The following is an 11,712-nucleotide window of genomic DNA, read 5'->3' as shown; positions in this document are numbered from 1 at the left end:
CGTCGCGGGGCAGCGGCGGCGGAGGGAGCCGGGGTGGCGGCGGCGCGGGGGAGTCCCGGGCGCCGCCGCCTCCCTCGTCCTCGTCGTCCGAGTCGGGCGGCGGTGGCGGGGGCGAGTACAAGACGCTGAAGATCAGCGAGCTGGGCTCGGCGCTGAGCGACGAGGCGGTGGAGGACGGGCTCTTCCACGAGTTCAAGCGCTTTGGCGATGTGAGCGTCAAGATCAGCCGCCTCCCGCCTGGCACGGGTGCTGCAGACGAGCGCGTGGCCTTCGTCAACTTCCGCCGGCCGGAGGATGCCCGTGCCGCCAAGCACGCCCGCGGCCGCCTTGTGCTCTACAACCGCCCGCTCAAGATCGAGGCTGTGTACGTCGGCGGTGGGAGCAGCCGGCGCCGCGGCAGCCGCTCGCCTGCGCTGCTGGACAAGGAGTCCTCCTACGCAGCTGCGGTGGCTGGTGTGACGGCCGCGGCCGCCGCTGTCCGGCACCCTGCGGCCGGCGCCACGCAGAGGGCCCTGTCGCCCGCTGGAGGGGGGGGTGGCTTGGGCTACAGAGACTACCGCCTGCAGCAGCTTGCCCTGGGCCGCCTGCCGCCGCCACCCCCGCTGCCCCGCGAGCTGGAGCGGGAGCGGGATTACGGGGCTTTCTACGACACCCGCGTGCGACCGGCGTACGGGCTGGAGCGGGTGGCTGGCGTGGCGGCCGCCGGTGGCTTCCGGGGAGGAGGAGGGGGTGCTGGAGTGGCTGGCGAGGAGGAGATCAGCCCTGAGGACGACCAGCGAGCCAACCGCACGCTGTTCCTGGGCAACCTGGACATCACGGTGAGCGAGTCGGACCTGCGGCGCGCCTTTGACCGGTTCGGGGTCATCACAGAGGTGGACATCAAGAGGCCGGGCCGCGGCCAGACCAGCACCTACGGCTTCCTTAAGTTTGAGAACCTGGACATGGCGCACAGGGCCAAGCTCGCCATGTCAGGGAAAGTTCTTCTGCGCAACCCCATCAAAATCGGGTATGGCAAAGCCACCCCCACCACCCGGCTCTGGGTGGGGGGCCTGGGGCCCTGGGTGCCGCTGGCTGCTCTGGCCAGGGAATTTGACCGTTTTGGCACCATCCGCACTATTGATTATCGGAAAGGTGATTCATGGGCCTACATCCAGTATGAGAGCCTGGATGCGGCCCAGGCTGCCTGCACCCACATGCGTGGTTTCCCTTTGGGTGGGCCTGACCGTCGCCTCCGAGTGGACTTTGCGGACACAGAGCATCGCTACCAGCAGCCATACCTGCAGCCACTGCCCTTGCCCCCACCTGCCCACTATGAGCTAGTGGCAGAGGCAGCTGCGTTTGGGGCTCATCGGGGAGCCCCACCTGACCCACTTCGGGGGGCCCGGGATAGGACACCACCGTTGCTGTACAGAGACCGGGACAGAGACCTTTATCCTGAGGCGGAGTGGGTGCCTCCGCCACCCCCTGTACGGGACAGGAGTAATCGTGCAGCTGCCTATGACCCTCTGGAAAGTCTGGAGCGTCGGCGGGATGGTTGGTCCCTGGAGAGAGACCGAGGGGAGAGGGAGTTGGGTAGCAGTAGTAGGGACCAACCCAGGAAGCGGAGACTGGCCGAGGATGGAGGCCGGCATTTGGACCGCTCTCCAGACAGCGAGCGCTCATCCTCGTCCCGTAAGCGACATTGCCTGGCTGCAGCCTCTCCCCCAGACCGCAGCCCCGATCCTGGTGTGGCCCGGGAGCGCTACCTTAGTGATGCAGAGCGCTCATCCCGTTTGCTCCTGCTGGAGCGGCCATCACCAATTCGGGAATCACGCAGGGGCAGCCTGGAGCGTGGCCAGAGTGAGAAGCGTGACCGCAAGAACTCTGCTGAAAGAGAGAGGAAGCACCGTGTCTCAGCGGTAGCTGCTGCCCAGGAGTGCAAGAGTCCAGCCAAAAAAGATGAGCGCACGACAGAAGGGGGCAGTGGTGGTGGGTCCCGGCTCAAACCCCCGCCCCAAAAGCAGCAGCAGCAGCAGCAGCAGGATGGAACGTCTCAGTCTGCTGCAGCCCCCAAACTGTGCCTGGCTTGGCAGGGGATGCTTTTGTTGAAGAATAGCAATTTCCCGTCCAACATGCACTTGCTTCAGGGGGACCTCGGTGTAGCCAGCAGTCTTCTGGTGGAGGGAGCAACTGGCGGCAAAGTGGCCCAGCTCAAGATCACTCAGCGTCTTCGCTTGGACCAGCCCAAGCTGGATGAGGTCACTCGCCGCATCAAGGTGGCAGGTCCCAATGGATATGCCATTCTCCTGGCAGTACCTGGCACATCAGACAACCGCTCCTCATCTGGGGGCAGTGAGGCTGCCACCACCTCTACCCAGAGGCCACTTAGGAATCTGGTGTCCTATTTAAAGCAAAAGCAGGCTGCTGGGGTCATCAGCCTCCCTGTAGGAGGCAACAAAGACAAGGAGAACAGCGGGGTTCTGCACGCCTTCCCACCCTGCGATTTCTCCCAACAGTTCCTGGACTCCACGGCCAAAGCTCTGGCCAAATCGCAGGACGACTATCTGGTCATGATCATTGTTCGTGGTGCATCGTAAAGCCCTCGTTCTCTGTACCCAACCCTGCCTACTCTTCCACGCAGCCCTTCCAGCGTGTGCCAGGTGCTATGGGATACAGCCTTAGCCAGCCTCACAATTATTTTTAATTAGATCTTTATTTGTAGCTAATACCCCTTGCCCATTTTTTCTGTACCTACATTTTTCTATAAACTGAAGTTAGAAGCCAGGAGGGTTTAGCCATTAGCATGAATAGAATATTTTTGAGGATCCCTTATCAGTGAGAGTAGCAGGGAAGTTAAGCCTGCCCAACAGGAAAAAAATGAAAAATAGAACAAAAAAAAATTTGTCTTTTTTTTTTTTTTTTTTTTTAATTTTAACTCATCTTTTTTTTCATTTCATAACTTTTAAAAACACATGCTCTAGAGTTACAAAGCTAAAAGACCAGATTTAAAGTGTTCAGTAGTTAGAACAGAGAACCACGTACCCGATAGTGGACTAGTGTCAACTTGTTCTGAGTCTGAAATTCTATGAAGGCCTCAGACCCTCAGCTCTCAGATAAATAACCCCTTTTGTCAGGAGCCTGAATGGTTTCACTTTGGGTCCAGTGACTCAAGGCTGAAGTCTTTCAGGTCTTGTGGTACACTGTAAAACATTTGAATTTCTTTATTGGGTGTTAGTTTGAGAATTGCAGCGAGTCCACAGAAGTGCATGCCAGGAAAGTATGCTTTTAACAGGTGTATTTCTCCTATTCTTTGGAGTTCTGTTGTATCCCATATATGCACTTTGGGTTTGTAGCAGTAACAATGTTTGGTAAATAGGCCAGGACTTTGTTACAAACCGTGAATGTCTTGTGCTTACTCTAGTATGCAAGAAACAAGTAGGTGCTTCAAAAACAACTTGAGTCATATGGTGTTTTTGTTTTTACTGCCTTTTTCAAAGAGTTGCAGGTACAGCGAGTTCCAGAATGCAAACTCTGAATAAGCGTGCTTCTCTTCAGAGATGGCTTTTAATTCTGTGAAAAATGAAAGTTCTCATCATTCTTTTATCTCTTTGTTAATAGAAAGACAGTGCTGTCTGTCTGAAGACTTTTCAGGTACAATACTGTGGGCATTATGTGAGGTTTTTCCAGTTGCCTGGACTGCCTTGTCTTTTTACACATCTTCATAGAGCATTAAAAGAATTCCAAAATGTTAACAAAGCAGTTCACCTTGTTCAAATAATATAGTTCATTTTCAATTCAGCAAAAAGTTTAACTCCATGTTTTTTTCCACTTATCTTGATAAATCCTTGAGAATATAGGTTCTGGTGATAAAATTCTTAATATCTCTACAGAGATCTATAGATCTCATTGTAGAAAAAAATCCACTGAAGTATTTATTGGCCAGGATCGAGGAGTATGGGTATGTACAGTGGGTACCACTTTACTCTGTGGAACCTGGACCATATTCCTGTGATAACTAACTAGTCTTGGTTAGATGACACAGGCCAGGAAGATGAATTGGATTCTTTTCCAGATCTAGTTTCCAGTTAAGGGATCTGTAGCATTAGTAATTTGTGAGGCGGGAGCGAATGATTCGAATTGCAGTCTACAGGGCTGGCAATTAGAGAAGAATGTCCTCTATCTGAGAAGACTTGCTGTTGTGCCTGTAAGGCACAATTCACACGGTTCTAAAATGCTGTTTTCAGAGAACTGGATTTGTAAGGGCAGTGTTTTTCTAATGAAAGTGAATAGCTTGTATCCCAAATGCCACCTTTATTATATATAAAGGGGTACTTTCTCTTAATATGTACTTTAATATTTTAGGGGTTTTTCTTTTCTTTGGTTAAATGAACACATGAAAACCTCATTTAATGCTCCTAATATTTATTGAGGGTAAAATGCAGAACTTCTTGATTGTCTTTCACCATGAACATTAATAGGCTTATAGATGGCAGAATTCAGCTGTTTGTCTTACTATTAACAATGAGGATTTTGGAAATGGCACCAGTAATATAAGGGATGTTTCGTATATTGTAGGAAATACAGCATATTCACCCTTCTTGCAAAGAATGTTTTCTTCTAGCAGGTGTCTATGTTGCATGTTAGCATGTAAAATCACTGATGCTGTGTAACTGATTGCATTGTATTAGGTTAAACGTTTGTTGCATTTACAATGAGTTTCCTCATTGTATTTGGTGCCAGAAGAAGTTAGAATCTTTTTTTTTAAACGAGCCAATCGCCCTAAGGGGTGTATGTGTATGTGTGTGTGTGTATTTAAAAAAGCAAACAAAGAACCCAGCTTCCATTACTTGTGTCATTGGGGATTCACAAGAGAGATACTAGCACTGTAGCTAGGTTTTGTGAACACTAGGTTTGTTGTGTTCAACACTTAAAATTTGCCAGGAACAGTGTTTGTTACTCTAATATGCAGTAGACACCTGTTTTTTCAAACCCACAAAACTTGGGGTCAAAGTACAGTTTGTCTATCAGCAAATCTCATTGACAACTAACTGAGAAAATCCCATTTGGAAAAAGAGCATGTGCGCACTTTCAGTTTTGCCTATGAAACAAAAGCAGTCTTGTTCTTTGGCTCTGCTTTTGAGCCCAAGTTGTATGTGTACTGAAGGCTAATATGGAACGTGCTAGACTGTATTTCTTACTCCAGGTTTTCTGGTTCCTTATGGGTTATCTGCTTCTTTAAATCTGGTTTATTTGTGGTTGCTACTCTAAGCAAGGATTTTTAACACCCTTTAAGGGTATTTAACAGTGAAACAGCTGACTGGTGCCATTTTTTGACACAGCACTTAGCCACAAGCTGCCCTCAGGTCTAATACAGCTCTTTTTGGCTGCACTTTGTCTTATGCTATGGAAATGCACAGCATTGGAGTAACTGTCCATTTAAACCTCCTAGGCCAGGGCTGAATACTAGCAGAAGTCCATATTTAATGCCACTTTTGCATAAAACAAAACAGATCTAGGAAACTTCAGATGCCTATTTGGCATTATGTGGCTCTAATGAGACCTCTGCATCTTTTCTAATGCTGTCTGTAGCAGATGTTCTTATTTCTTGACTGAACTGAATGTGGAAAAGGGCTCTCCTTTTCTTGAATTGTTTCATAGTTGTGCTTTGGGGAAAGAACCTCAAGTGACTCATACTTTTGTTAAAGTTTTAGATTTTTACAAATTGGAAACTATACAAATTACTTGGCTGCTAGCCAGCAGCATTGTTTGCTTGGGTCTCTAGTGTACGGTCTCCTGTTCACTGGCACTGCAGCATGAATTTCAAGGTTACCTCAAACAACTGTAAGTTATTGGTACTTGTGGTCTAGACAGCAAATGTCATCCTTGCAAGGATCAGAGAGAAGCAATTGGAAATTTGGGCAACGTGGACAAATGCAATGCGTCTTAAATTATTTTTTTTCTTTTTAAAAAAAGAATTATAAGTGTGCTGTCTCTTCTTGCCAATAGAGACAGCCTATTCAGTCTCCTGTAGGGGGCAGGGAAGAGAGGACACAAGTTCCTTGGGTTGTTAGAGCACAATCTGGCTTGTGGTCGCTGAGTCGAGGAGCTTTGCGTATTAGTAAGGTGGAGAACAAAACGGTTCTGAAGGCCTCTGAGGACTGGGGAAATCTTCTGGGGATTATCCTTTCCCATATCTACTAAAATAAACAGTGTTGTGCAGTGCTTGTAGGAAGCCTGCTAATTCTAATGAAGAAAAATCAAACAAATCATTGCTGTGTTTCCTGAGGATTTGGGATTCTTTCCTCTTGCCTCCCATTTTTAATGACTTTCTACAAATGAAAACTAAGGACATATATTCCGATGAATGATAAACTTGATGGAGAAATAATCTTTGTATAAGGCATAAGCAAAACAGACCATATTGGATGTTCAGCTTCATGCAGTTCTGGCTTTATAAAAATGTTGGATACTGCCTGGAAATACAGCTTGAATAGTAACAGTGAAGTTTGAATAGGTGCACCCTTGATTTGGCCACTAAAATATTAGCGTTGTATCTTCCTGTTGAAATTTAAATAGCAAAATGAGAACAAAAGAGAGAAACATGTAACACTACATTTCATGTTTTTTATTGAAAAAATGCCTTCAGGAAATGTCTTCTGAGGAAAGTCAAGTGAATTGTAACTCATTCAGTTGATTTTTCTCGTTGGTTTTTTTTTGTTTTTGTTTTGCCCTGCTCTACTAACCGTCATAAAAATGGAATATCTTTAATCCTGTAAGCCTAGTTTAACATCAGTCCAAAAAAAAAACCCCTGCACTACTTGTTATGCATTTATACATAGAAGGTGACTTCATTTCAAGGTTTTGTGCCCGTGGGTGATATTGGTGCTTTTTGAAGTCCAAGTAGAATATTCAGAAAGGCCTTGTAGTTCTTCATGTTCATCTGTATGATGTAGGGAGGGGAAAATCAGTTGTAAACATTTGTACTGAATAACATTTTCTTTCCTCCTGCAAGCAAAGCTGGTGGACTGCGGAAGGCAACATGGGATTCCAAGTTCTAATGGACCTTTGCGAAGAGAAGCTGTGGCTTGTGTGGAATTTACATGGGCCTCGTGATGGAAGAAAGCTTATCTGTTTAGTATTTGTGCATTTTACTAAAATGGCAGCTTTAAAAAAAAGTTGTGTATCTGCTATTGTGATGCCAATGCCCGTGTTTTAAGTGGAAAAAAAAATGACCTCTTTGCTTTGTGCTGTGTACACAAGATTTCTGGAAAAGTTAAAGGAATACCGTTTTTATGGCTCACACAGCTTAAAAGTAGCTGTCACTCAAACATGCACTCACAGTTGAGCTGATTTTGTTTCATTCTAAATAAATTGTTTCTTTTGAGGAAAATGGTTTTTCTGCCTGGAAGTGAATTGACGACAAACCGTTGACCCCTTTGTTTGCAGCGGAGGGGTACTTGCTGCTGCTGCTCAATGTTTGATCTGATAGTTGTGGGTCTTGAGCAAGAAGCAGGGAGACCATCACTTTCATGCCGACCAGCCTGTTGTATCAAATCTGAAGGATCTAGTTCATGGTGTTGCTGTGGCCCCCCCTTGGTTGCAGTGAAGGGGGTCACTTGCTGCTTAACTCCTCATCCTTACGAGGAAACGGTGCTGATGCTGGCATGCAAGAAGCAGGGAAAGCATCTTAAGTCTCAGAACCGTGTACAAGTCTGGGGCTTCGCTGGTTTGAAGAGCTGGAGTTCCTGAATTTTAAGTTTCTGATTTATTTTGTTCACCCAACTTGTTTGGCTTTAGTTTTGATTTTTTTAATTTGAAGAAAGTTTGAAATTGCTTTGAATCTTGCACGTAAACCTTTGCACCAAATTGCCAAAAGAAAACAGAAATGAGTCCTTTAAAGTGTTAAATGCTGTTAATAAAACCTTTCCTGACATGCTTGAGGAGCTCCTCCGTCTCCAGGGGCTTTTCACCAGAGTTATGCAGTGATGGGTTTAGTTCTGAATGGATGAAGAGTTCCTGAGAGCTATAGTTTGTAATTTAAAACGCTCGCGTTGGTATCAGTGCCTTATTTTGACCGGTTTTGAAGCAATGTTCCACACGCCTCGGATGTGCATGCACCCTGACCGTTTCGTAGGTACGACTGCATGTTTGCTTGCAGTTGCCTCATTTATAGTACAGATTGTGAGAGGAAAAAATGATGGAGGCATCCTTGAAAAATTGTGTGCTGTAGTTCCTGCATTATCCTGTATGGGGGCTCCTGAGCTGTGGAAGGCTGTGCCAGTACAGGAGTACAACTCCATGTCTGCTGCAGGAGACTTCGGGGCATATTTGACAACACCAGAGCTCAAGAGGAAGCTAACACAGCTGCATCGTTGGCTTCAGAAACCTCTCGCATTATGTTTGCCAGTCTTTGTTAGAATTAACTAGTCGCTGTCTGACATGCAGATGAAGACACCTTGAAATGCAAGCTTGCCCTGGTTGCCTTGAAATACTTAAGCTACTGTGGATAAAGAACCCTAGTGCTGTCCTGTATCCGTGCAGGATGATTGCTAGGCAACAGGTGCTTCTCAACCAAGAAAGCCACGATTGTGTTCTGCAAGGTGTCTGTTCCCGTGGCAAACAGCTGTATAAATCTTATAAACAGGTAAGGGGGTTTTAAGAGGGCAAACTAAATCATGATGTATAGGAAAATGGTTTTGTTTTAACCTTGTTCTTTGATTCCCGCTGCCCTGCAAATGAATACTAACCTCTTACTAATGCATTCACCCCAAGCAGAGTATCAGGACCACCAATCTGAGGGCTGGACTGAACTCCTCAGTGCCACTTAATGTTCCTTTTTTAGTTTGGTCCTACAGGTTCCTGTTAAGAGGATGCAGGGTCCCTCTAGCAATTGGGAATGCCAGATGCTGGTCCCATGAGTAAAACGGCAGGTTTTCTTGGCGAACCGGAGAGCTGTCACTTAGCTTGCTCATAAGGCTTGAGTTAATACTAACAACGCTGAACACTGCCTAAACTTTGAATGTACATGCGCATAGTGAGAACAAGACAATTAGACCAGCAAATTTGTCTATTCTGTTCATGGGATAATGGTATAATAAACATGGTGTTAATCTGATAAGCAAGTCGTCTAGAGCAGATGCACTCAGACTGGGGCTTGAGTTTTCTTACGAGAAGTTTGTATTTATTATGGTTTGAGCTATTTTTACTCTTTCATCTTCAACCTTGCCAATCTTAAATCTGATATTTAAGTTCAATTGTATTGTATTGAATGTACATAGACTTTGGGATTGCAGTAGTGCAATAAATGGGAGGTATGCTTGAAGCCTCCTTGGCACTAAGTTCACCTGGCTGGGTTTCCAATCCCAGCAAGAGCGATGAGGGTGTGCTGTTGTGACCCAAACAACTGGGGATCAACAAGAAAAATGGTTGTATGGTTGGGCAGGAAGTCTGGATGGGTAGGTCTGGACGATTGGGTTTATTCATGCCCTTTGGCCATAAGAAGTTGGAACTTCCTTGCAAATGCAGGATAGTACCTTTTGGGGGCTAGTCCATAAGAGGTCCCATTAAGTGTAAATCTTGCTAGGGGATTGTTCCACTCTGTTTAAATGTGATTTTAATTTTTGGTATGTGGCTCAGGGTAATTCTCCTATGGCTGCTCTGTAATGGTGAGTTATTTCTTCACAGGATTGGTCAGCCCCTCTGGATTGGTTATAGGGACACCTAAACTTCCAGGTAACTGTACATTTTTTGTTAAAATTAATTGTTGTAAAGAATAATGATACAAATAATTTGGCTAATGGACTTCAGATGAGCAAAATCTAAATGGAAAAAGTTGTTTGATAAGGTGAACCATTTAATTAAAACTGCACTTTAGTGTAAACTTGATTCTAGCTAAATGGGTGGGAAATTGGTTGTTTGAATCCACCCCCTCACTTTTGGCATTGTGCTGTTGTCTGCTGTGGCTGCATTGTAAATAAGTTAAAACGTCAGTCTTTTCTTAGACCCGCACAAATTCTGCTTACCCCTGATATCAGCAGGGGTTCTGCTGTTCTTAGGTTGTGCAGCTATTTTATTATAAAATGGCAAGAAATTCCAACTTGGGCATTAATTTATCTCTGTCCCACTTCTCAGTGTGGTGAATAAGCAAGTAATTTTGGCTGAGTTAGGGGATGGGGAATAAGTGAGAAATGTTTTCGGTTTGTTCTTTTAACCGTAGGTTAGCCATCAACCTGATAAAGGGGGACAGCGTAACTTTTTCTTATAAGCCAATGGAGGACCCAACCCAACTGCTGTTGGAGCGTGGGATTCTTATGGTTGAAAACAAGTCCAGTTGGGCCCTTTATGAAGTTCGAGTGTTTTCATCCTTGGTTTATGTTGGAAATGCCCTCATTCAATCAGAATATTATCTGGGGTTTGGATTTGGAAGCAGGCAGTACAGATCCTGGTATTACCTTGTGCGATGTTTACCTAAGTGGTGTTTTTCGCATTTAAGTAATACACACTTAGCTGGAGAATTACCTATGTTCATATTAATACTTTGAGCATAAAATCAGCCTCATTTTGTAGATTTTCTTTTTTAAATTTGATTTTGGAGCCATTTCAATACCAGTATGATTCTGTGACCAGGTACTAAACAGGTTTGAGGTACATGGCATACTGGCAGTGTTATCTAAATTAATCTAAGATGTGTCTGTTATTCTATTAATAATGTAATCCAGAAATTCTGCTTCCATGGTATTTTTTAAATTGGTTTCTTCCTTATGGGAGCTGCAACTTTTAACAAATGAGCTTTTAGGTGTTTCACGTTCAGTCTACACCTTCCTCTTCACTTGTTAGCCTTATACGCAAATTGCCTCAGATAGGAAGACAGAACTTGCTTCTACTCTGAATTGGCCTACATCAGTGTCATAGTTGAGGTGCCAGGATGATTTCTGGTGCTTGAAATCCTAATTTTGAATAAGCTGTGGTTTTCAAGAGCTGTTGTGAAGATCTGGAAATAAGTGTTTAAGCATTAGCAAGGTCTGTGTACAGAAGGTTGTATTGTGAATGGTTATGAGGTTTTTCCTTCGCTAAACAAGCTACTTGCTTGTGGTTTGTGATTAAAACAAAGTTGTCAGGTCAGTGTACGCAAAAGAGTAAGGGAGTCTTAGTGCAGTGTGCTGGACCCCTTGGTTTCAGGCTTGACAGGGGTGTGCGCCATGAGAAACTAAATCTCTTGACCCTGCAAGAGAACTATTATAGTTGAGAGACAACTTACTGGAGCAGTGTACATGTAAACTTATATTGTTGTTTCCTGCACTGTACCCTTAGGTGGATCGGTGAATAAAACGTTTTTTTTGTGTCTGCCAAACCCACTCTGTCCACTAACTCTAAAATTGACCTCAGAAGAAATTGGGAAGGATATTACCAGTCTATTCTTAGCCATCAGATACTTTCTGACAAATCTTTAGTCTTCCTTACGTCAAACAGTTGGATTAGAGGAGTAACTTCCTTGACTAGCCTGTGCCAAAACATTCATAGTGTTTAGTGAATCTTTAACATCCAAAATGAGGTCCTTTGCATCCATGGGAATTTTTGTTTACAGCTTTTGCTGCCTTGTTAATGCTTGAAAAATAGGGAAATCCCTTTTTCTGTACCAGTCAGTTGTGTTAGAGGGACTTTTCCCCTGCACTTCTAGGCCACTGGGTGATCAAAAGTTCCAAAATGGCATTGACTCTTCAATCTTATTTTTGA

At 45.0% G+C, this 11,712-nt stretch overlaps 1 protein-coding gene across 1 annotated transcript in view; it reads left to right on the top strand.

The window, feature by feature from the left end:
* The window catches only part of RBM15 (RNA binding motif protein 15), an 11,322-nt gene extending 238 nt beyond the window's left edge, over positions 1-11,084 (top strand). Inside the window, exons 2-3 of the mRNA XM_019546168.1 lie at positions 14-8,623; positions 9,664-11,084. Coding sequence (XP_019401713.1) covers positions 14-2,576 — 2,563 coding nt within the window. The 3' untranslated portion in view covers positions 2,577-8,623; positions 9,664-11,084. The remainder of the gene's footprint in view (positions 1-13; positions 8,624-9,663) is intronic.
* Positions 11,085-11,712: the final 628 nt, after the last annotated feature.

This window comes from Crocodylus porosus, unplaced genomic scaffold (assembly GCF_001723895.1).
Source record: "Crocodylus porosus isolate Cpor-Errol unplaced genomic scaffold, CroPor_comp1, whole genome shotgun sequence".
Taxonomy (NCBI): domain Eukaryota; kingdom Metazoa; phylum Chordata; order Crocodylia; family Crocodylidae; genus Crocodylus; species Crocodylus porosus.
Note: the sequence above shows the minus strand (reverse complement) of the source record. Positions and strands in the feature narration are given on the sequence as shown.